This window comes from Anser anser (genome assembly GCF_964211835.1).
Source record: "Anser anser genome assembly, chromosome: 18".
NCBI classification, from domain to species: domain Eukaryota; kingdom Metazoa; phylum Chordata; class Aves; order Anseriformes; family Anatidae; genus Anser; species Anser anser.
Window position 1 is genome coordinate 2,030,497 of NC_139739.1, and position 24,958 is coordinate 2,055,454.

The 24,958-nt window shown below is 60.8% G+C and overlaps 1 protein-coding gene across 7 annotated transcripts; it reads right to left on the reverse strand.

Moving 5' to 3' along the window:
• Positions 1-339: 339 nt before the first annotated feature.
• Positions 340-24,581, reverse strand: RPH3A (rabphilin 3A). Of its 7 annotated transcripts, none has more exons than XM_083804168.1 (19): positions 24,470-24,534; positions 17,584-17,672; positions 17,382-17,396; positions 16,581-16,724; positions 11,575-11,704; positions 11,395-11,481; positions 10,843-11,008; positions 8,875-8,997; positions 8,176-8,406; positions 7,906-8,103; positions 7,150-7,229; positions 6,797-6,871; positions 5,816-5,925; positions 5,154-5,280; positions 4,970-5,026; positions 4,638-4,789; positions 3,460-3,541; positions 3,082-3,178; positions 340-2,834 (listed from the first exon to the last, which is right to left on the reverse strand). In XM_083804168.1, the coding sequence occupies exons 2-19, from the start codon at positions 17,658-17,660 to the stop codon at positions 2,704-2,706; spliced, it is 2,082 nt and encodes a 693-aa protein (XP_083660294.1). In that variant the 5' UTR covers positions 17,661-17,672; positions 24,470-24,534; the 3' UTR covers positions 340-2,703. The 7 variants fall into 7 exon arrangements, with proteins under 7 accessions (XP_083660294.1, XP_083660291.1, XP_083660290.1 ...); XM_083804165.1 differs by lacking the exon at positions 24,470-24,534 and adding an exon at positions 23,257-23,393; XM_083804164.1 differs by lacking the exon at positions 24,470-24,534 and having other exon boundaries at positions 8,176-8,223; positions 8,326-8,406; positions 17,584-17,938.
• Between the last annotated feature and the right edge of the window lie 377 nt (positions 24,582-24,958).

Consider the following 24,958-nt stretch of genomic DNA (forward strand, 5'->3'; position numbering starts at 1 on the left):
GGGTGGGTGCCGCTCACGGGCAGCACCCATGGCACCAGCACCCACCGAGGCACGGGGAGAGCCCACGGGTGTCTCAGCCTCACACGATGGAGCGATGCCCACCGGTCGCCCCGGCTTTTAACCCAGTCTCCCCAAACCCCACAGCAGCCCCACTGCACTTTTGGGGTACCAGAGGGCAAAGCCAAGCCGGGAAATGCTGTGAGCCCCCCGCCCTGCTGCGCTGCTCCTCACCCAGCATAACCCGACGCCACCTCCTGACGCCCCCCCGACCACCCCAGCCAGGCCCCGAACCGCGGTTCCTACACCCACGGGGAGCAAAAAGAAGCCAAGAAACTTTGCTTTTTTTCTTTTCCAATAGTCTCACTTTATTAGATACCACATCAAGAGAGGATGTTGTGCTGCATGCAGCGGAAGACTGGAGTATTTCTAGTTCCTGTGTAACATTTTTCTCTTTTCGTTAATATTTGTAAACTGATATTTTGCTGTAAAATCACTGCATGCGAGTTGGAATGCAAACAGCGGTAGAAGAGGCTTTTTTTTTTTTTTAATATACCATTCCCAATCCATATGTGCATGCTCTATTTACAACGAGAAGAAGTCATTCAGGGCAGAAATCACGATCGGAAAAACTCAGAGGAAGGTGGCAGTGGAGACGAGGAGGGCGGTTTGCACAATACGGCGAAGGGGAGCAGCAAGTTGCGCTTCATGTCACGGGTGCTGACGGATGACTTGAGCAGCGGTTGTCTGAAGGCAAAGCAGAGCACGCCGCTACGGGACACGGGAGGAAGCTACCCCAGTAAAAGCAACCCTAATTTAATAGTTCTGCACACACGGAGGGGGCTTGGCTGTGCACAGCTGGGATGGATGAAGTGCTTAGAGTCTTGTTTTATTTTTTCAAGGTGCTTTTGTCCCCGGGCAGACGTCTCCCCATCATGACTCGGGAGGGAGCTGTGCCCACCGGAAGGGATCACGCAGCATCCTGCAGCCAAACCCCTGCTGCAGGGCACTGTGAGCACCCTGCATTGCTTCCAGCACAGGGAAACGACCCCAAAAATAGGGGTTGTTTCACCCGGATCCTCTGCAGAGCCTGCTCGGAGTGCGACACAGCTCGGGGCCTCCAGGATGTGGCACTTACCCATGAAGAGCCTAATGCACGAAGGGAAGGCAGAGTCCCTTTTCAAAGCATCCTCTCCCTTCATGAGGTGTGAGCAGAGGGCAGCCCCCCACCAGTCCCCCGTGGTTAAGGGCATTGAGGAGTCAGTGCTCTCAGTTACACCCCGCACCTGCATCCTAAAAGCAGAAAGGAAGCACGCTGCACAGGAGGACAAGGATGCCCCATAAAGAGCTCAACGATGCTGTGAACAAGGAATGCCCATGGAGGGGCTTTTTCAGGGGAGCGAGGCAATTCCTGCTGTTTGGGGACTGCCCCACGGTCATAGGGATCCTAAAATAAATTAAATACACAAGGAGGAAAGGCAAGGAAGGGGGTGTTTGGTGCCAGAGAGGTGGTTGCAGAGAGCGCTTTGGGGTACGCCATGTGGGGAAGCCCCAGGAAGATGCTCACTGCGAGTACCTACAGGGGGTTAAATTCCCTGGGGGAAGGATGTAAAAACAAATCAGCCAATAAATAAAATCGAGCATAGGAAAACGAGCCAACCGAGGGAAACGAAAGCTCCGCAGCACAGCTGGGCTCAGCCCACGGCACAGGACAGCAGCGAGTTGCGAGGGGTTTGGGGTCGGGCGCTGTGCAGCACGCGCGGCTCGGGGCTGACCACCAGCGTCCCGGCGGTGCTCACGGAGACATTGCTGCGCTCGAGGCTGGCCAGAAAGAGAGGCTGAAGCAGAACGGGACCCAAAATGATCAACATCAGCCAGGGAGGCTTGGCTCTCCTGCTGGCGCTAGCAACTAAAGCACCTCCAGACGATGGTTACGGCACGGCTTGAAGACGACGGCTCTTGTGCAGACTTGCAATAAATAAATAAATAATGCATAAGTTGGAAGACCTCTAACTGTCCCAGCTAATTCCAGTGTTTGTGGTACTGTAAAACAATAATCCTTGGACGTATCAGCTAGATGGTGGGAAATAATTTCTCCCCCGGCTTCCCTCCTGCACGTGGTGCAGCGAGCTGACCGTGGTTGGAAAGGGGGCGTTGAGCACGGGGCTGCAGCTCCCGAGCTCGTGGGGTGGCCACCCAGACCAAAGCCAGCTTCTTCGATACTGCAGCCGGGGCACCGCAGCCACACGAGCAGTGCTGCCTGTCCCCTGCTGCCACCTCCGCGCTGCAGCCCCGGGGCTCGTAGGGCCGCGTGTCCCGCGGGGAGGTGGTGGGGACAGGGTGGGACGGGGCAGGGAGCGGGGCAGGAGGAGCCACGGGTCATCACACGTGTGCGCGAGGCCGCTGAGAAGGGCCGAGGGATGCTCGCGGGGAACTATTGCTCGACGATGTCGCACACCGGGATAATTCAATGACCCAAAAGAGAGAGGGGAAAAAAAAAAAAAAGTGAATACAAAAAAAATCTGGGCTAGGGTTCAGGCGGAGGCGAGAAGAGGGCAGGGGATGCTCGGAGGAGGCAGAGCAGTGCTGCTGCCCAGGGGCAGGGCCGCGTAGCGAGGCGTGACTGCGCTGGAAGACGGACAGACGGACGTCGGTCGGGCCTGCAGGGACGTGGCGGGGGGGGGGGGGGCGAGGCCTTGGCTCCCCTTAATCGCTGGCAACGTGGTTCTCGTTCTGGAGGGTGTGCCAGCGCTCGATCTTCTTGTCCTTGTTCTTCAGGCACTCGTACCAGTGTTTCAAGCGCTCCCCCTTGGCCGTAATGCCGAGCTGACATCCGCCTGGAGGGGGGGGAAGCCACGATCAGAGCCGATGCTGACATTCCTGCACACCGTTTCCACCAGGATGGCCCCGTGTTTTTATTTCTCTCCACCTCCCGGACTTAAAACCTCCTGGAAATCCCCAGAGCCAGCACAGGAGGCCCCACAGGGTGCTGGGGACGGGGCAGGGTGCGGGGGGGTCCTGCACAGCTCGGCCCGGGGCCCCACGTACCCCCCCAAACCCAGAGCACGGAGGCCTGCAGCTCACCGATGTAATCGTTGGATTTGCCAATGTCGTAATCCCAGACAGAAATGTCCAGAGACTTCTTGGCCAGGTCGCTGTGCTTGATGTCGTAGAAGAACTCCTGCAAAGGGCGAACACCAGGGTTGCCCCAAGGAAAAGGAAAATCCACCCCAAAACCCAAAAAATGCAGGTAAGGACTGGCAAACGTCCCCTCTGTACAACCAGTATTCATAATCAAGTGAGAGGACATTTATACACTAACGAGCTTCTCATCAAGCTGGCAGACAAGGCTCCAAGTTTGGGGTGCCCCCTGCACCCACACCCCACAATTCGAGGTCACCCACACCCTGGAACACATGGTTAAGGATGGTTTAATAATACAAAAATTAGATCTATCCTTACCTCGTTAAACTCAGGATTCAACGTTTTCTTTTTTATCTGGGTCTTATGCTTGGCCTTTTTTCCCATGTCAGGTTTCAGCCAACTGGGGGCAAAAGAAAACAGCTCAGAATTCAAGTGAGAGAACAGCACGAGCTTATAAGCTAGGGGAAAAAAAAAGGGAGTTTTTGGACTCAAAGAAAAAAACACAAATGGAAATACTTAAGGCAAAGAAATGGGTTAGCCGGTCTTCCTTCCCACCTTCTAAAATGATCTAAAATAAATGTAAAATGACTCAAATCCTGAATACCCCTTTTTTTTCCCCTCGTATTGGCAGACTACACAGGGAAACCACCGAGCCGCTCTGCAGGGAGCTGAGCGGCACGGAGCTGCCGGGAAATGGGGAAGGAGCAGCCGGGGCCGTCAGCATCTGCAGTGGCAATTGCCCAGCCAGGAATGTGGGAGATGGACAGATTTGTATATATATAAAAAAAAAAAAAAAAAAAAAAAGCTAAAAGTAGCCCAGCAGTGTTGAACAAAGCGCAGGCCAGCACGCTCAGCCAGGGCGGCTTCGCCCCGAGAATTTGGGATCCATCAGGGGCTCAAGCTCCGGGTCTGGGGGTCTGGCCGCGGACCCGAAGCTGAACCGCACCGTTGGTGTTCATCAGTTCCGCGTGGAAGTCGGTTTAAAAATGGAAAGCTTCGGTTTGTGGGAATGGAAAATAAAAAAGGAGAGAGAGACTGCGAAGGAAAAGCACTTGGTCCCGGTCAGCTACAAGAAAAGATGTGCAAGGTGCTCAGCACAAGAGTTATTGAATTATGTACAGGGAGAACAGAAGGTTGTGTTTTGTTTTGTTGTGGTTTTTTTTGTTTGTTTTGTTTTTTTTCCCCTGAACAGCACTGAACAGCAACGAACACCCATCTGCAGCCACAATTGCAGCCGGGAACAGGTTGTGGTGTACGAGCACAAAACTAACGGGATCTTCCCCCGCACCCCGTGGCGATGCCGCTGCCCAGCCGGAGAACACCCTGGTTGAGTTTCAGCCAGGCAGGAGCACTGCCGCCTTGCTCCAGCATCACCAACAGTGCTTGGGAAGCGCTCTGCTCGCTCCAGGGGCTGTGGACGGAGCTCTGCGAGCATCAGCAAGGACAGCGGGTGACTGCACGACCACGGCACGGAGCTGCTCCCGGCTTTCACTTACAGCTTAACGAAGGGGTCCGAGTACCCGTTGGCGTCCATGGCAGCCAGGTGCACGCAGCGCACGATGCCCACGATCAGCCCGCCCTGCTGGGTGCTGTACATGAGGGACACCAGGATCTTGCCGCGCTCCTCGATGTCCCCGCCGCGATCCACCTGCAAGGGGAAGGGACCCGAGATGGGGACGCGGGGCTGGGCATGGGTCCAGGCAGAGCGGAGACACAAGCGACACGAGGAAGACGTGGTGCAGGACGCCATGAGGGTGCAAGGAGGGGCTGCCACGTGAGAGATGAGGGTGCAGCACGCCAAGATCACCCACGCTCCGAGGGCTCCTACCTCCTCCTCGTACAGCGCCATGCCGCGAGACGAGCCGGTCGTCCCAGCACGCTTCATCTGGGGCGGGGAAGGGAAAAGGAGAGACTGCCATGAGCGACCGGGAGAGGCAAAAGGACTCCGCCCTGTGAGCCAGTTTTAGTGATCTCCAAAGTAAAGGCGACAAAGAGATGTCATGGGAACTCACTGGTATTACTCTCTCCAAGCAGATGTTGAAGTTCTTTTTCTGGTTGGCTTTGAGTTTTTTCAAGGAAACTCGAGTTTCTCCAATAAACTCGTTGTGGCCAAATTTGTCCTCATCGCACACGGAGATCCTGGAGGGAAGGGAGAGCACATCAGGCAGGTTGCAGCAACGCCTGGCACGTGAACCCGGCCCCGAAAGCCCCCGTGGGGGAGGCAGAGCTCAGCCCCGCCGCAGCCTCCAGACACCCGCTTCTGCCCCGACCAAAAGCGTCCAGAAAGCAGAACTGCTCTTCTGCCAGAAACATCAACATTTTTTACGTGCTGCGAGTCGGGGCAAGGAACAAAAGGTGGAAGCTTCCTGCAGGTAGGAAGCAACAGCCATTTTCAGAAACCCCTTAGTGCTTTGTTGGGACACTGCCATGGAAGATACAAACCTATATACCGTAAGATTAAGAGCAATGCTGGTAATATATATTTTTCTTTCTAAATGGCCATTAAAATCAGCACATCCATGTGAAGCTCAGCGATTTGAACCACCACCTCTGCACGTCAGGTGCCCCGCCGAGCCCTGCGCTGGGTGCTGGAGCCCTGCCCAGGCCCTGCCGTGCCGCGATGACGCTGCCCGCCCCACCAACCCCCCCGGGACGCCCCCGCCCCCGCGCTTGCCTGAGCGTTTTGCGCTGCATGTCCTCGTCCGTGATGCCGTGGTACACCAGGGTCTCGTTCCACACCGGGTTGCGGGTGTTGCGCAGGGTCTTCGTCCTCAGCTTGTTTGACTACGGCAGCGACACGAGACGGGGGGAATTACACACCTGGACCACGCTCAGGAGCGCAGCCGAGCCGCTCCTCTGAGCCGAGCTGACTTGTCCAAGCACGAGTTCAATTTATTTCTAACACACAAATTTTGTTCAGACTAAAACGTCACCAAAGATTTAAGCTCTTTCCTGATCTAATGGTGTTTTTCCATGCTTCTACGGAGACGCAACCCGCAGCACCGGGTGACAGCCCCTGTGGCCCAAAGGAGGGATGGCAAAGGAAATGGGGAGCTGTCACCTGGGCACGGCTCGGTCACCAACACCCTTGCAAGAGACGAAGTAAAACTCAGCAAAAAAAGGAGCAATAGCATTCAGTTCCCAAGACGACGACACTTAGATTGGCTCTGCATGCGAGCAGGCAGCCCGCACGTCTCCGCACCCAAGGTAAACCTGGAAATGTCACATCAAGGGTTTCGTTCTCACTTCTCCCTTGCTTTCCCCATGGCTCTCCGGGGAAAGTTGAGGTGCAGGAGCGAGCTCCGCACCCTGAGCACGGCACCAGCACCCATGGGCCCCAGGTCGGCCGCGCTCCTGCCCTCCTGAACCATTTCCCCACTGTGCTGCATTCAGCTGGGCTGGGGGGGTAAGATTTCCAGAGCTTGCTTTGATGAGAGGGGGAGAAAAAGAAGTCAGAATTTACCCACTTAATGGTTATTTCTCCACAGCTCTAATTAGCATGAGCCGTGAGTTCAAAGCAAGCCAGTCTTTGGGTCTCTGGCACTAACAAGATTTCTGTTGGGTGCTGTGCACGTTGATGTCCCCTCTGCCAAGGTCGGGGACCTTGGGGGGCTCCAGGAAGCCTCCGCTCCCTCCCCGAGCCCAGGACACCCACCTTGCTGGCTCCGGGCAGGAGGTGCAGCTTTACGTAGGGATCCGCTAGGCCATTTGAGTCCATCGGTTTTAAGCCCTGAAGGATAACGAAGGAGACACGGGGCGTGCATCCCCAGCGAGAGAGCCGGGAAAGAGCGAGCAGGGCCACCGAAGCGTCCCCGCCAGCCAGGAGGTCCCAGCCCACGTCCCCAGTCCTCCTTCCAGCCCCATCACGCCCCGGGAGGCGGGCACCACGTTGACATCCACAAAATAAAGGGGATAAGGGACCCGTGTGGCTGTGTGGCACACGCACAGGGTGACGAGATGTTCCCCTGGGGGTGGCCAGGGGGGGGTCTGTGCCCGCCGTGCGCTCACCTTGGCCCGGAGGAGCGTGCAGTGCAGGGCGCTGTTCTCCTGGTCGTACAGCAGGCTGAACTCCAGGGCGCCCAGCGTGGCTGGCAGCAGGGGGAAAACGGCACCTCGTTAAAACCCCAGCCAACAGCTCTGCTTAGCCAGCCCCAATTAGCAATAATTAGAAGGATTTGCTGCTCGGATGTAGAGGCTGCTCAAAGCACGGAAGGCGGCGCTGGCGTCGGCCAAGCTGCCGTGTGCGCGCCCAGCCAAATTCGTGATCATCGGGGCGCTGCCTGATGTTCAAAGGGGGACGCAAGCCTGCGAGCCTCCTGGGGACCTGCCCTGGGGACACCATGCCACCCAGCACCAGCCTGAGGACGTCTGGCAGAGCAGATGGACAGCTGGAAGCCCGCGAGATCCTGCCCCGGCTCCGAGCCCTGCTCTCCATCCCTCACCCAACCCCAGGTTTCAGGGCCTGAAACCGAACCATGAAGACACGCCTCGGGCTCTGAGGTCCTTCCCAAAGGCAGAGCTATCCAAAGCACCCGAGGCTGAAGTTTTGGTGAGGGTTTTGCTGTTTTCAGCTGGAGAAAAGGAGCCACAGGACAGCCCAGCTGCGACATTTCTTTGCCAGGCATCACAGCCCCGTTGGCAGGGGGGGAGCGACACCCGGGCGGTGGGCACAGCACAGCCCTGCAGCAGCCACCTCGCCAAAACCCAGGGTTTCCCCTCAAAACCGCGGATCCCACCCGGCACCAACCCCCCCCGGGTACGCACTGCCTTCATCAGAGTCGTAGCTGTTGGCGTCCTCCTCCTCCTCCTCCGGGGGCGGCTGCCGCAGCGGGGCGGGGGGCTGCGGGGCGGCGGGGGGCCGGGCTGGCCTCTCCTCCCGGGCTGGGGGCATGGCGTAGCCCCCGCCACGCTCCTCCCTGGGGGCTGCACGGGCTGGCTCCGGGGGTCCTGCCGGTGGGCTCGCTGCAGGAGAGACCCCGTTAGTCCCTGGCATGTGCCACCCCCCTGAGCCCTTGCAGGGTCCCCAGCTTTTACCTTGTGCCTCCAGGATCCGTCCGGCTGCCCCAGGACCCGGCCTTCCTGCTGGGGAGAGATGGGTGGTTAGAGGGGGAACCGAGGGAGCAGTGCCCCATGCCAGCATCGGGGTGTCCCCATCCCCAGGGACCGTCCCCGCTGTGTCCTTACCTGCGGGTGCTGCAGGGCCGGGGGCGGCAGCGGGTGGCGGGGGCGGCCGCGGGGCTTGCAGGGAGTCGGCTCGCTTCACGCCTGCGGGGGAGGCAGGATCAGCACCGGCGTTTCGGGTGCACCCAGACGGCTCCGGCGGGGAGCATCGCAGCAGGGGGAGCACCGCAGCACCGACCCGCTGCCAGCACCCACGTCCCTGCTGCTCCCAGCCTCGCGGAGCATCCCCGCTCTTTTTTTCCCCCCAAACCACCATTTTTCCTCTGCTGCTTTTGAATTCAAAGAACGCTCAGCACCGCTCCCTCCTTACGCCAGGCAGGAGCACCAAGCCACGCTGGTGTTGTGTCTCGTCCCCAAGTGGCTGCACGGGACAGGAAAGCGCCCACCCTTGGACACACACCTGAATTTCCCATGAATTACGGAGGATTTGGACATTCCCCAGCCATTTTCAGCTTTACCAAATACACCCACAAGCTCAGCCCCTTGGTGACAAGTGGGCAACCCAATCCCACGGCCGCCCATGTCTGCGCCCAGCCCTTGCACAGCTCTCACCAGGGCTCCTGGTGGCCCCGCTCTCGGCAGCGTAGTCGCGGCCGTCGGCGTCCTCGCTGCCGCACGGCCCCGTCCTGGCCTCGGCTGGCTTGCGGACCCGGGCGGCCGCCGTCGCCTCGCTGCCTGCAGGAGCCAGAAGCACAGCGGTGAGGCTCGTCCCCTCGCACGGCCACCAGCTGTGCCCAAGGGGGCAGGACGAGGCACCGAGGGGGTGGCAGGCAGTGGTGGGAGGAGGAGGAGGAGGAGGAGGAGGATGGGTACAGCCACTGGGGCATCACCCCCAGTGCTTTGCAGCATCTGCACCCAGCAGGGCACGGCGTGCTCTGCCCCACAGAGCCTGCACGGGGTGGTCGGGAAGGTCCAAAGGACGACGCACACCACGGGGACACCGGGAGGCACGAGAGAAAAAACAAGGATAGGGGCATCCATCAGCGCCTGTCAACCCCTAATGGCATTACAGCTCCATGGGCAGGGGGATCATCTTTTCCTTTTGCTGATCATCTTCCATTTATTAGCGAGACACCGGCGACAGCTGCCTGTGCCTCATTTACCTCCGCCGTCCGGGCGGATAAATCACAGCCACGCGCACCGGGGTGCCCAGAGCGCCGCTCCTTGATAAATTGCGGCCCGCAGATGGGACTCAAAAGGTCTCGGCACCCACCTGGCTCGCGCGGGGCATAAATCTCCGCGGTGACACAAATGGGATGTTTATCCTTGGCTGCGCCCTCTGGGGCGCCGGGTGCAAGGAGAAAGCCAAACGCAACAGATTGCGGCGGGTGGGGAGGGGTGCTGAGCACTGGGGGAGCGGTGCTGAGCACGGGGGAGGAGGGGGGAACGAGCGGCTGCAAGCAGGAGCCCTGCCGCTCGGAGACAGCGGTGCACGGGGTCATTTTCCGAGGGAGCTTAAGGGAAATCGTGGGCAGGTTGTGGGCGTGCTGGTGGCCAGGAGCGGCTGTGACAAACCCTCCCTGCCTGGAGGAGGGCCAGCGGCTCAAAGCAGCCCGCTGGGGGCTGGGGGAGCTTAATGGCACCAGTTCCCACCACGTTTAAATAGGGTCTGAATTTAAGGGGTTCCCCAGCTGCTGCTGGCTGATGGAGGTCTCTGCCCTGCTGACCCCCACCACTGCTGCGAGCCGCGGCGTGGGCTGGGGCCAAGCCGGGCACCCCCGCACCAACAGCACCCCCAGGACCCATCCCTGCCTCCAGGAGGGAGCACAGCTCAGCACGAGGCTGAGGAAGAGGAGGGTTTGCAGCCATCAGCGTCCACCTGGGATTCAAAATTAACTCGTGGTGCCAGCCCCTGGCCAGGCTGCCCCCACCGCGCCCCCACCTCGCTCTGTCCGCTCGCAGCACGGCGCGAGCTGGAAACCCGACGCAGAGACCCGAGCAGCTCGGCTGCTCCGTCCCTGGAGCCCACGAGGCTCCTGAGGCTTCAAAGGGAGGTTTTCTAAGGACTGAAAATCCCGCTGGGCAGCATCCAACCACGGGGAGAAAACACCGGGAAAGGCATCGGGAGGAGGGCGCGGGCAGGGGGGGCGCACGGCGGCGCTTACCGCAGCGGTCCTGCTCGTCCTCCTGGCCTTGGGAGCACAAACAGAGCGAGAAGCGGTGAAGCTGCTGCACACCCACCTGCACCAACCCGAGCTGTGCTGCCACTGGTTGCCCCTATTGCCTCTTTTTGCCATTATTATTTATCCCCAGCACCTGCAGCACCACGTTCCCACGTGAACCCAACACACGGCCAGGCGCCTTGGCTGCTCGCACGGGGCTGCTCGCTCAGGGGGCCCCCCCAAACCCGGAGACCCCAAATGGCACAGCACAGTAAAAAACCCTCCACACATGGGGGCGACTAGAAATGGGCCCTTTAGAAAGGGCTCGGCCTTCGTGACTGCTCTGGCCACTCTGCTAGGGCTCGCCCTTGCAAGCGATGGTGAGGAGAGCCGGGACCCCCCGGGCAGTGCCACCTACCTCGGCTGGGCGCACGGGCGGGGAGCTTGGGGTCGGGGCCGGGGGGCTCCGCCGGGCTGGGCTCGCTGGGGGCCGAGGGCACCTTGCTCTTGCTGACGGGCATCGGCTGGGGCAGCACTTGCTTGGGCAAACCCTTGAAAAACCAGGCACCAGAGCGCTTCCACACCTGGGGGGGGGGCAAGGCAGGGGGTGGGCACGCGGGGCTGAAGACGTGCAGCCCCGTATCCCCACCCCACAGCCCCTTCTTTCTATTTAATCAGCTCTTTGGGGCTTCTGTGTCCAGAGATGGGTCTTGCCATGGCCACCAGGAGCCCATCTTCAATCCTGAGATTATTTGCAAGGAAAAAAAAAAAAGGCATTTTATCCATAAAACAAGAGCATCCTACAGCAACCATGCTGACGAGGCCGGATGGGGTTGAATGGGGCTGTGGGGCAGAGGCAAAGCATCCCCTGGCCTGCTGCTGTTCTTGTCCAGGGGCTCGGGATGGGACAGGGCACAAACAGGGGCAGGGGCTGTGTCCGTCCCGGGCAGGGGGCCACGTCCACGCTCACCTCACGCTGCTCGCTGCAGATCTTGCACAGCCAGATGGGGTGCGGGCGGCTGTTGGTCGTCTCCACGCCGCACTTGGTGCAGACGTTCTGCGGAGAAAGCACAGCACCGTGCGGCAGCGGGACACCCCGAGGGGACCGTCGGCTCCGGGTTAAGGAGCCGGGGGTGGAGGAGAGCCTCACCTTCTTGCAGTCCTCGCAGACGACGCAGGCGGAGCCGCGCGGCCCCAGCTGCTCCCCGCAGAGGATGCAGCGGTTCACGCCGTCCCCCAGCACGCTGCGGCGCATGTCCTCCAGGCGGGTCATCAGGCGCCTGGCGGGAGGGGACAGGGGACAACCAGGCTGTCACCGCGGGCACGGGCCCCAGCACTGCCTCGGGCCAGGCGCTGCTTCCCGGCAGCAGGGCGTGAATGCAGCTGGGGGAGGAACACATCCCAGGGGACCCGCTGGGATATCACATTCCCCTATAGCTTTACCACACTGGGCGCTCCTGTTGACTTTTACCACCGGCACGGGCCCCTACACGTGCGCAAAAATGCCCAGTCAGCACCTTTTTGCCCAGCAGATCGACATCGACCAAGTGGCTTTTGCCCAAACGGAAAAAAAAAAAAAAAAATCCACTCAGCCACAGAGATCTTGGAAGGCCTTTAGCGAGAGGGCTGAGCGAATTAATTGCTTTTCTACGGAAAAATATTGAGCAGAGATTACTGAAACTCTTGGCCCTTGGAGTAAATTACAGAGAGCCCAGGGGTGAGGCTGTAGGAGCACATCTGGTCACCGCAGAGGTAAAACCCTCCACCACGAGTCCCACAGACCCCGCAGCGCAAAGGGGGCTTGCCAAGCCCACCCCACAGCAGCAGGCTGTCGTCAGCTAACCCCGAGTCCCGGCCCTAAAAACAGCACTGGAAGGGGAAAACCCGTTATTTATGCCACTCAGGGAAGCACGAGAAAGAAAGGACGGAAGCAAGGAGGGGAAACGAGCCCACCAGAGCAAACGGCAGCGATCCTCACCCGCGGGGGCTTTCCCCACTCCCACCGCAACGTGACCCGAATCTGACAAAGCCGCTGCGGCAGCACGCAGTGAAAAAGGCAGGCGCTTAAAAGGCACTTTCCCACGTGTCCGATGACAGCTGCGGATTTACGACGGCCCTGCCGCTGCCGGCACCTCCGCGTCGCTCCCAGCCCCGCCAGAGGAGCCGCGGGCTCCGCGTGCCCTGCGCCGACGGGCGCCGCTGTCATTTCGCGTGGGTCCTTGGAAAGGGCTGGCAGCTCGAGGGGAAAAAGCCGGTTGTGGGTTCCACGGTGTTTTCTGACAGTCCATAAAATGCCCGATGGGACCGACAGGAGCCCCTGGGAGCCCTTCGGCAGCCACAAAACAGAGCCCGCAGCGGGGACGCGGCGCTGCGCGAGGAAGCCGAGGCTGCCAGCCTCCCCAGGGTCCTGCTCCTCGGTGCTTCCCAGCCCACTTCCCACCACACGCAGCACAAGTTCGTTGTCCCCTCCTGTGACAAAACCCTTTATTTTCTTAGCAGCAAAGCACATTTTGCTCCCCCCCACCACGCCGCGAGAGCTCAGCTCCAAAGAGAGGCAGCTTCCCGTTGGAAATCTGCAAGCCCAAACAAACTTATTATAGAAACTAGAACAAATGGCACAATCAAAGCAGGAAAAAAAAATGAAAAAAAAAAAAAAAAAAGCCTTGGCATTTCAAGAGATTCATTATTTAGCTGCAAAATCATTCCCAGTCTCTCATTTAGCAGAAGCAGCTCCTTAAGAGGATTTTTAACCGGTGGAAGAGCTCCAGCAGGCAGCGAGCACACCTGTGGCACTCGTTTAAAACGGAGCCCATTTGGCTAATTAAAACACCCATTCAAGCCAGAGAAATTGGGCTTGCTTTTTTCCTGATCCAAACGCTGTCACGAGAGAAGCGTATAAGACATTAAAATACAAGTCCTGGGATGAACCTGCCAGAAAAGGCTGAGGCTGGGACCTGATGAAGATGGTGACGGGGGTGCAGGAAGCCCGGGTTTTCTTGGGGCGAATACGGGCTGTTCTCCTGCTCTAACAGCCGCAGGGCTTACGGCATTTTTAACAAACCCATCTCGTCTCCTTCGCCGTGCCCTGCTGGTGCTCCTGTCCCAGCCGTGCTCTCACCGTCCCCTCTCTGCCCATGGCCAGGAGCAAGCCCTCTGCCTTCCCACGGGCCTTCCCTCCCTCTCCAGCCCTGGAAACTCATTTTTTTTTCTCGCTTTTACAGCACACACGAAATAACCATCCAGTTCATCCCTTTCCACCGCACGTCTCCGGGGTTACAGCGCCGTTTTCTCACCACCACGCGCACCCCCAAGCGCCCGTCCCTCCGGCCTCGGCATCAAGGAGCAGGAGATGACGTTTGAGATTGTTAAAATAAGGGAGCAAAAAAATAAAACAAGCAGGGGGGAATTGAAGCTGGTGGGAGCAGCTGGGAGCGTCGTTGCTCCTGGAATCAGCCTGGGAGCAGAGCATCCGTCATCTGCCCGGGAAATACGCGGGAGCGGCTGATGGCAGCGCGATAGCAGGGCCGGGCAACACGGAGCATCTGCAACGCTTAATGTGCGCCTGAGATAACGGCAGTAAAACACTTCCCCGGTAGTATAACATCCGCCTGGCCCATAAATATAGTTTGGGAGAGCAAGCAGAGTGCCCGCAGTGAGCAGCAGCCCGGGGAGGACAGAGCCACCGGCACCGCGCGCTGATGGCGCTGGGAGCTGGCACACCGCGTTTAAACCTTCGTTCCCACCGTGCTGCAAGGAGTGGTGGAAAATGTTTATCTGGGTCTGAAACTGCCCAAAATAAGCCCAGTACGGTGCTGGAGGTGGCTGCAGGGAGAAGGGCCGGGCACCGCTGCGGGACGGGATGGGACCCATGCGGCAAAGAGGAGGGGAAGTGAAAGGCAAGGGAGGTCACAGCCCGGCTGCGCAATTACGCGCTGACCTGTCTCCGTGGGGAAATAACGTGCCTTCAAGGTCTGAATATTAAAATCAAAGCTAATTTTAACAGCATAAAGAAGATGAGAAGAAAAGCTGAGCTACAATCTAAAGAACTGAAATCAAGACGAAAAATTAGAAGCAGTTTTCTGCCCTTACAAGAGCACAGGTAGCGAAAGGTAGAGCATCACCTGAGCCTTGCAGCCCTGCTTTCAAAGCCAACCCCGTTCCTGTGATGACCTGCCAGAGGTTTGTTATTTCACAGGTTCATCCCCATCTCAGAAATAAGGGATGAGGTTTGGGGAAAAAAAATATCCCAGAAAATCAAGCAGCGCGTGAGCTGTCCCCTGGCTACGCATTAACCTCATCTCTTCTAGGAGCTGCCATCTCCTGCGACATTTCTGCCTGCCTCCAGCAGCCACCCTGCCCTCGTCAGCCCCTGTTTTTATTTTTGGGCTGTCTGAGCACGAGGAAGGAGACGCGAGACCGGGGTTCCCGGCGGAGCCTCCCCTCCTGCTGCCCACCGAGGTTAATGACTTAATCCCCGGGGACTTTGGCCATCTGCCACGGCACCGCGCGCATCGTCCCGGCAATGAGCAGCCCAACTACAACACATCCCTGCCCCACAGCAGGTCCTCACCCAGGAGGTCTCCAGGAACGGCCGGAGACGTGAAATTCTACCTTCGAGTGGTTAAAGAGCACCCATGGGTGCTCCTGCATCCGCCGAGGCTGGGCCCCCTTCGGGGACGCTGCAGCCTCGCGGCCGTGGCTCTGCTCCACGCCACCCAGCCGCCAGCCCGAAGGCTCGCCCTGACGCCCCGGCCGCTCTCGAGTCCTTCATCAGCCCGAGCCCGACGTGCCCGCGGCGCTGCTTAGGATGATTCAGCTCCCGTTATCCTTCCAGTCTCCCTGCTACGAGACAACGGAGCCGGGAAAAAAAAAAAAAAACAACCCAAAGTGTCCCTGTCCCCCTGTCCTACAACCCTCATCAGCATCCAGCCCACGTATCCCGCCGGCCGCCATCCACGCCGCTGCTAAAAATAGGCCTTCAACAGATTAATTTGGGCCGGCTTTGACACGAGTCTGCCTCCACAGACACCTCCCAGCGACCAAAATCGATCGGCTCCCGTCCTGCCGCGGGCGGCGGAGGTGGGGGGCACGGGGCTGGGGGGTTTGGGGAGCCAGGGCCCCACACCTGCAGTGTTATCGCTGCTCCAGTGCTCCCAGTACAGCCCAAACACAGCCCTCAGCTGCGATTTGTGGAGGCGACTCCAAGCATTTCCCCCTCTGGAAGGGACACTCACTTCACACACGCTATTCTTTATATTAACCGAACCTTATATTTTTCTTTACAAACCAGACTCCCATTTTTTCCCCCCGCACGGGAACAGAAAATCCATCGGGGTCCCCTAAAGCCAGGCCTTCTGCAGCACCTCCCAAGCACGCCCCGGCAGACCGAGGGCCGTGGCCAGCACTGCCGCAGCAGCCCAGGACCATCCTGCAACACGCGGAGCTCTCCTGGAGAACCTCCACGCGTGCCACAGGTCTGCAGACAGCTGCAGGAACGCACAACGTGGGGAAAAAAAAAATAAAAAATAAATGATCTCCCTCGCCGCTCAAATTCACGTGAATGTAATCCAAGGAAGCGCCGCCGCTGAGCGTAATCCTCAGCAGGCTGGGAATGTGCAAAGCTGGGGAAATGCTGCTCCTAAGCGCTTTTTGAGAATGAATCACCGCCACCCAGCTCCCCGTGCCGCTCAGAGGTACCTCGAGCTGCTCTCTGCGGCAGCGTCCGGCCCTGATGTGCGGCCGGGAGCTGGTTGCAAAGTGCGTCCTGCCCCAGTGGGGGAAGGCTCCGGGACCAGGTCAGCCTGGCAAAGGGCTCGCTGCTGGGCTGCAGGAGCAGGTCCCTGCCCCAAAAAGCAGCCGGGGGTTGCGATGGACCCAGCCGTGCTCCCAGAGCAAGGCAGACGCCTCGTGGGGAGCTGCAGCTCTGCTCGGAGGTGCCTGGGGGCTCAGGGCACAGGCACTGGGCAAAGAGCGGCCGCTCCGCTCTGCCAAACGAGCCATCGTTAACGATCCCTGCTGGGCTGAAAAATCTACGAGAACATAAATTCTGAGCCCAGGACGCAACGTGCCATCCCCACATCGGTGAGGTGCCCTCCACCGCACAGCCCAGGCACCATCGCCCCCCAAAACGAGCCCCCCCGCGCCGCCGCCGCTCACCCGATGCGCTCCTGCTCCATCTCCTCCATCTTCTCGGCGCGGGCGATGACTCGGTTGATGATCTCCTTCTCCTCATCCGTCAGCTCCTCGCCTTTCCGCGGCCGCTCGGGCTGCCCGCCCCGCGCTGCCCAGCCCGCGGGGAGCCTGCGGGGAGAGGACAGGGAGCAGCCGCCAGGGCCGGGCTCAGTTTTTTCTCCTTTTCGGGGACAGCCGGGCACCAAATTTCCCCAAATAGGGGAAAATCGGTACTATACCTCCCCGTCCTCCAAGCTCTCTTCCAGCATGCCCTGGATGCCCCCTGCCCGCACTGGCAGCCCGGGAGCCAGCATTCCCATTCCTGGGGACTGTGCTGTCTGCCTTTCCCCCTAATTCCCTAACGTGGGGGCTCAGCAAGCACCCACGGCGGTGTCCCACAGGCCATGCATGTCCCCTGTCCTTGATGTCCCCTCCCGTGGCATCTCCAGCCCGGCCCCATGCTCAGAGTAGATGGAAAAAACAAGGTCTGATGACCTGGCTCTGAGCATCTTTGCAGTTCCCATGTCCCAGAGCTGCTTTGAGGGCACCTAAAACTGCAGCCCGAGGTGCTGGGGCTGCTCAGCACCTTGCCCCCGAGCCCCTTGACCGGGCTGCGGAGCTCTGGGGGAACGCAGGCTGCCCCAAACTCCTTAAATCCCTTGGCGATGCCTCCAAAACTATTGCTTTTCTTACACCCAGGGCGAGATCCTTCCTGTTCTCTCGGGACCATCAATAGCAGGTGAAGTGCAAGAGGAGAAAAATAATTAAAGAAAATGAGATACTCACTGCTCCTTCTCGCCGCTGGAGGCACAGGGAAAGAGAGGAGACAGGGATTAGGGGAAAAATGGGATGGGACCAGCTCCACCTGCGCTCTGCCCCCTCTACATGCTCCCCCCTGGTGCCTGGGGACCCCAAACCAGCCCAGTCCCACCAGTATGGGGGTTGCGGGGAGGGGGCAGTGCCCTGCCCGCGGTGCTCCCGCTCTTACCCGGCTCGGAGGGACATGGTCCTGTCGCCGGGGCACATCCAGCGGTCGGAGCCGCTGCCCACCACCGCGTCGGTCATCGCCGGGGGGTCCTGGGGACACACGGAGCGAGTCGGGGAGTGAGTTTGGGAGCGTGCCGGGCGGTATTTAGCGGCTGCCGGGCACTGACTCATCCCACCGGGGAGCCAGCCGCCTCGCCTGATCCTTGCGGGAGGGGAGGAATCCATCATTTGCCCACCGGGGTACGGCAGAGCTCTTCGTCATCCCAGCCCTCCCCGCTGGCACCCCAGCACGCTGACAGCGAGGAGGGGACGGAGCAGGGACGGAGCAGCCCGGGCCCTTCCGAAGAAAAAGAACCCTACAAACTAGGAAAGCTTCCCCCCCCAAACCCAGCACACACCCCCCCCCCCCCCCGCTGGAACAAAACTCCTGCTTTTGCATTTTTCTTTCCTCGAGTCCTTGGGAAACGCAACCCGGAGCCTTCTCCCAGCAGCAAAACCGCAGCAAAACCAGCAGATTTTGGGAAAAAGCCGCCTGATGCGAAACCCAGCCCGGCTCTGGTTTCTGCAGCTCGGTCCTTACAGCCCGAGCACCCGTTATCGCCATTTATCCACCCATTTTTCGCCACTTCCAGGGCCATGCAGCACGTGGGGGCTGCTCTGGGTGGCAAACCCGAGCTGATGCCAGCCCCACGGGTGGGCGCTAAGGGTCTGTCTGTCCGTCCGTCTGTGGGTCCCTGCACCCCCGCAGAGCGCAGAAGCGGCGCTCAGCAGCAGCCCCGCCTGCATTGCTCGCAGCACCTGCATTTGAATTGCTTCCTCCTGCCTGCAGCACAACTGGGGGGGGGGGGGGGAAAAAGTGAAAACGGATCCCGGACCCCTCTGCAGAGCCCGGCCCGTGGTGAAGGCTGCGAACCTTCCCCTGGTACGGGAAAACATGGGTGAAACCCATCCCGCTTGGTCCCACACGGGAACGCCGGTGCCAAGCACCGATGCGGGTGTCCCAGGGCCGCAAACGGGTCCCAGAAAACAGGAGAACAGCCCCCAAAAGGTGGATTTCAGCAATTTCGGACCTCTTTGCTGACTTCAGCAGCCACAGGCCCCGGACTGCGATGTGTTTCTCAGGAGGTCAGGACCCTGGCTTCACCTCCCAGCACAGGCTCCATCCATACCCACACAGGTGCTGTTCCTGGGGCTGTGTCCGCATCCCAGCCCATCAGGGAAAGGAATTAGGAGATTTTTTTCCCCCTGGGGAGCTGAGTGCAGGTAGGGCTGAACCCATCGGGGACAGGACAGCCCCAGCAAGAGGAGAGGAACAAAGCCAAACTGTGCTGGGATGAGGAGGAGGATGGAGGCACCAAGGAGCGAAGGCCGGTCAGGGTTGGGGATCCAGCAGGACCAGAGGGCGACCCCACCACAGCAGAAGGACCTTTGTAGGGTAAAAGGCACCTCCAGCTCCCAGCAAAACTCAAAGAGGGGCACAGGGAGGGTTGGGAGCTGCAACCCCAAAACTCTGAGCCACGAGAAGCGTGCAGCTTTCCCAGCAGGAAGGGGAGGGGAAAATCCCCATCCTCCACTTTCCCCTCTGCAACGCTGCAGGGGGGTTTTTCCATCCTTCCCGGAAGAGTTAGCAGAGATCTGAGGATCTTCTTTGTTTCACAACTTCAGAAACGAACCTACGAGGAGGGGAGGATGCAGGATAATTAGTGCTCCGCCGGCTTCGCACGGCGACCGCACGTTTGCCAGAACAGAGGGCTGGGACGGACAAGGTCGGCTCAATAAGCACACCGCTCCTCTCCAGCCCCGCAGCCGCCACCTCCAGCACCTGCACTGCAGCAGCGAGCTCCTACCAGTGATTTACGGCCCCGCCGGGCACATACACTGACCCCAAACCCGGGGCTCTGTGACCCCAAATCCACGCTGCCCCTCTCCAGGGCACCGTGGCCACAGGCTTTGGGTGCTCGGGGCTGAGGGGTGGCCAAGGGAAGGTGGGAGGCCCATGGCAGAGCAGCACAGCCGAGGAGAGGGGAAAAGCCCTGGGATTTCCTAGCAAAAGGGCCTGGGGAGGAGCGGTGCTTCAGCTGGGGGGGACAACTTCTTCCCCCCCCCCATGGCACCTTCCTCTAAGAGCAGGGAGGCCGCGGGTTCCTCGCCGCGCTGCGGGCGGACGAGAGCCCGCAGCTGGAGGAGCACCCGAGCCTCTCCCTTCGCCTATAAATAATAGATCTTGGAGATCTACTCTGCATTACTTCCAGCAAGTACTCTCGCTCGTCCTAGTGCTCGGGTACGCACTTTTAGCGCACGGCAAAGAATAAAAACCACGGCTCAGAGCAGCTTTCCCCACCCCGATCCCTGCGAGCAAGCGGGAGGCTGCGGCAGCCCGAGCCACGGGGCAGCGGGGCTGGGAAACGCTCACTGAAATGGCAATATTCCGCCCAAGGTTGCCCAAATCCCCCGTGGCAGCAGGGGAGGGGGGCTGTCTCCCAAAACGACACGGCCCCTGCTCGCTGCAGACCCAGACGCGCAGGCTGTGGAAATCACTGGCACGACCCTGCCAGCCGTCCAAAACGCAGCCGAAACCCAGCCTGGGAGCATCTCTCGCGTGGTTCAGGGCTCTGCTCTGCCTCCAGCACAGACACCACGGCCGGTGGCGAGAGCTGCCAGCCCCAGCACGACCCCAAAGGTCCCCGAGCAGGTGGGGACGAGCCAAGTTCCCCGACCACAAGCAGAAAAAGCCGGGGAAGAGCGAGGCGCGTCCCGGGCACGGCCAGGAATAGCAGCGAGGGCTGAATTTCTGGCCTTGTGGAAGAGCCACGTGATGCTCATCACGCCGCTCCATTGCCTCCGTGCGACGGAGCCCATGAATTTGGTCCTGCCTTGATAAAAAGGGATCGAACATCCCCGAATCACCCTGCACGGTGCCAGGGCGAGAGGGGAGAATTCGCAGGTCCACGGCCGGTGCCTGAAACGCAGCAGCGGCACCCAGGGAAGGGCCGTGGGAGCCCCTTGGTGTGAGCCCACCCTGCCCCACGTCAGGGCGCCGGGGGACGAGGGGGTGCTGGCCCCCCCCCGGCTGGACCCGAAGCCGCTGCCCCCATCGAGTGGGCGTCTGCGGAGAGGGGCCGACCAAAAACCACGGGGTTAGCGCTCCGGATATCTGCCGTACCGGGGTAGAAAACAGAAAATTCCGTGTTTTAAAGGCTCCCGGTGCAATAATCAGGCTTTTGTGGCGAGCCCAACGTTTCGCACTTCACGGTGCCTGCAGAGATCGTCTCCGCCGGCAAAGACACTGACACAGGCAACCTATTTCCCCAGCCTTCCCGGCTCTGCAATGCAGCTTTCTTAAATATTGAATAAGTCTGCTGCTCTACACCACCTGCCAGTGCCAATGATGAGGTAATTTTTGCATTGACAAAGCCTGATGCGATTAATCTGCTTCGGAGGAGCAGGATTGCCAGGCTGCCCGCACGCCCGGCGCAAGGCGCTCGCAGGCAGCGTGCCGGCGGCAGCTCGCCATCCGGCACCGGACCCCCGGCGAACACCCCGAAGCGCCGCTCGGGGGCCGAGGCAGATGTCACTCGGCGTGTCACCACCAGCCGGGAGCTTTTAGGATCCACTTGTCATCCTGGCCCTGCCAGGGTTTGGGGATTTGCACTGCCTGGCCGGGGATGGGAAGGGAAAAGCGAGGCGCAGGCACGCGGCGGCACGAGGGGGCTCCCCGGCTCCAGCCCCACACCCGGGGGATTTGGGGTGCAGATTTTGGGTGCAGTGACCTGCTTGCCATCATCCAAGCAGTGAGAAGAGCGAGTGCGGAAGCCGTGCAGACACCAGCCACTTCAGGCTCTGCTGCAGGGCTGGAGCCCCCCGTTTCCCAGCACACACACACACATCCCCAAAACGCACACCGTTTTTTGGCTGCGTCTCTCCCAGACGGCAGCTACAGCCACCAGACCCCTTCCACCCCATGCCCCTGGGTGCCCAGGGGAGCTGCACAAGCCACCGCGCACCCCAAACCTGTCCCAAATGACCCGGAGGCAGCACGCACCCCACCTCAGCTCGGGTGCAAACCATTTCGGAGAGTTGGGGTAAACGAAGCCAGCTGCTTCGTGGCTCACACTTCAGGAAACAGCCCACGTTACTTTCCTTCAATAAAAAGGAAAACGAGAGGCAGATCCCTGCTGGCAGAAAGGTGTGGAACCGGTAACCGGAGCCGGCTGGCCCCGAGCCACCCGGGGACATCGGGGCGTGGGACAGGGCAGAGCCACCCGGGACACGCAGAGCCCAGCCAAGGATACGTCCCCGTCTGTGGGTGTTTGCTTCCTGGCCCCAGGGGAGACGCGCTTGGGGGATGGATGGCATGGGGAGATGCGTTTGGGGGATGGATGGCACGGGCAGACGCTGAGGGCAAAGTGCTCCGGCCACACTGCAGCAAAAGCAAGGGCCCAAGAGGCCTGGAAATTCAGCTTTCGGGAAAGAGCCGGAGCCAGCGCGTGCTAACCCTGGGGTTATTTCATCCTTTGGCCCCACGAGAGACCCCTGCAGGTGAAAGGGAAGCGCGGCCCCGCAGCCTGGTGCTCCTCAATTCATTAGGGCCAAATGCAGCAGGTAGGTGACGGCGATGCCTGCAGGTGCAGCGATGCACAGATGATGGGCACACAAGAAAATGAAAGTGCTGTGAGTTCTGGCACCCTTGGGTGCCCCGATCCCATGGCACCCCCCGAGCTGCACAGTACCCACCCCCCGGCTGCTCCTGCCCCCAGCTAAATGCACACCACAGCCCAGCCTGGCGCAGCAGCACCACGAGCCCCACAAATGGCTTCGGTTTGGCCAACGCCTCTGCCCCCCCCTCGAGCTCCATCCCCTGCCACAAGCCCTTTTCTCCCTCCCCAGTTCCCGACGTCCTGCCCTCCAAAGACCCATCCCAGGGCGGCCGAGCGGCAGCGAGCAGCCAGTTCTGTTTGAGAAGCACGGTGACATTTCCTCAAACAGCTCCTTCGCAAACCGAGCGCTGTTATGATGCTGTCACCGGCATTTACTCCCGCTGATTAATGGCTAGAAGGAAAGACGAGGGAAAAAATTAAATAAATCACGTTGGGGGTTGTGGGACTTGTGCCGGGCTCCCCAGCCAGGCAGTGCCCGCGCGGTGCCACCGAGAGCACCAGTGGCGCTGCCATCACTCCTCCTGCAGCAGCAGGGCTGGTCTGTGGGATGCTCAGCAGCAGCTCACGGGACACAGTGCAAGAGCCACGGGGATGGACCGGCCCCATCCCATGGAAGGACAACGCAGGGACCCCCCACAACACCGGCTCGAGGAAGTTTAGGGCTGTAAAACTCCAAGAAGCGCCCACGAGCCCAGCAGGCGAGGGCTGGCGATGCAAAGCGTGCTCAGAGGTGGTGTAGCCTGCTTGCTGCTGGGGAGGTGGGGAGGGACCCCAAAAGCTGCCCCGCGGAGGCCAAGGACCAGGTCTGCACCGCGACTCTGCACAGCACCAATGACCGGGGCGGGCTCACACCGTGTCGCCGGACAGAGGATGCTCACGGCTGCGAAGCCACGGGCTGCAACGCCACGCACACAGGTGGCAGTCACTGACCACGGCTCCTTTCTGCCCCCACACCCTCAATAAGCTGCGGGTTCACCCATCGCCGAGCCATCAGTCCCAAAGAGGAGAGCCCGTACCTTCCACGAATGCAGGATGGGAGCGATGCTGCTCCAACACGGGTGGGTGCAGCAGGGACAGGAACCCTACAAACCCCCCTGCTCCTTGGCCCCAGCCACACCCTGCTTAACGAGGAGAGGGGATTAATCAACCTGGCCTTAAGGCAGAGCCTCCTACCTGCCCGGCCCTCGAGGGACTCATTAACTACAGCCACTAATTGGCAGCAGGTGCAGTGACACGGCCTCCCAGGGGGACACCTGTGCGCAGGCGGGACAGCTGGGACCGGGGCGCCCAGCACCAGGATGGGCATCGCCGCCCGCTCTCGGGTCCCCGGCGAAGCGTCCCCAAACTTCAGCACCGAACAGAGGGGGCTGCGCACAAAAACCCGCTTCGTCCGTGCTCAGCACGCTCCTCTGCCCTCCCGGGGAGCTGGCACGGTGCAAAAGGAAGGCTGCGAAGGAGGAGAATGAGCCGAGCAGGCTGGAGGCAGCGAGGGATGCTGTTTGTACCCGGGGGGGGGTCGCTCCCAGCGGGGTCGGTGGGTCTGGAAATCCACCCTGCAGCCCACTCGCGTGGTGGGGGCACAGAGATCCCGCCGCATCACCAGGGGCAGCTCTGGAGCCTCCCAGCCCGGCGCTGCTCTCCCGGGGAGGCCGCAGAGGGCTGCGGGATGCTGCGGCAGCCCCCGGCCTGGGGCTCAGCACCACGGCCCCCCGATCGCCCCCGGCCGCTCGCCGTGGAAGGGCTGAAGGCAGCTCTCGAGTCCGCCCCTACGGCAAAAGCGAGCAGCTCGATCCCCGCCAGACGAGCGATGCATCACCGAATAAAGCCCGGTCTCGCAAACATTAACTCTATTTATTTTCAGGCTAAGCTGCAGCCTGGGCTTTTGATAGCAGTAATTAAAGCGAGCGGGTTCAGCTGGCATCCTCTCTGCCCCCCCCCCCGGAGCCGGCTCCCCGTGTTTTGAAGCCCCGTACCCCTGCTCTTCATTGCAGCCCCCCCAGGAGGAGGGGACCCCCCGACCCCCCCACTTTTCCAGCCCCCCGGAGCGATGCCGCACGGAGCTCTCCGGCAGCGAAGCGGAGCGGCGCCGATTGCTGGGGGACGGCTCCTGCCCGGAATCCGAATTAACACAATCCCCGCACGGCTCAGCACCCCGCTCCCGGTCCCGCAGCCCCCCGGGACCCCCAGCCCGGGGCCGGGGGGGGGGGCGGCGGGGCTGAGCCCCCCTACCTGGGCCGGGAGCGGCTCGGCACGGCTCGGCTCGGCGCAGCGCGGCTCCGGCAGCACTGCGGAGCGGGGAGGGGGCGGCGCGGGGAGGGGACACGGCCGGGGCGGCCCCGCTCTGCTGCCCGCCCTGGGAGCCGCCCCCGGCCCGGGCACAGCCAGCGGCAGCCCCCCGACCCCCCCCCATCCCATCCCCTCCCATCCCATCCCATCCCATCCCCAACCCATCCCTGCGGATCTCCCACCCCACCCCATCCCATCTCACCCCATCCCCATCCCTGGGGATCTCCTATCCCATCCCTGCGGACCTCCCACCCGACCCCATCCCCATCCCTAGGGATCTCTCACCCCACTCCTTCCCCATTCCATCTCACCCCACCCCACCCCATCCCATCCCTGGGGATCTCCCACCCCATCCCCATCCCATCTCACCTCATCCCCATCCCTGAGGATCTCCCACCCCACCCCCATCTCATCTCCCACCCCACCCTATCC

What these genes read in the sequence shown, in the direction of transcription:
- RPH3A (XM_083804162.1), bottom strand. Translation starts at nt 17,810, where the DNA reads ATGATGGATTCCTCCCCTCCCGCAAGGATCAGGCGAGGCGGCTGGCTC. An exon ending in CTACGACTCTGATGAAGGCA is followed by an intron (nt 7,230 to 7,905) that starts GTGCGTACCCGG and finishes CCCTGCTGCCAG; the next exon opens with CCACGCTGGGCGCCCTGGAG. An exon ending in ATGCAGCGCAAAACGCTCAG is followed by an intron (nt 5,281 to 5,815) that starts GCAAGCGCGGGG and finishes CCTTCCCTCCAG; the next exon opens with GATCTCCGTGTGCGATGAGG.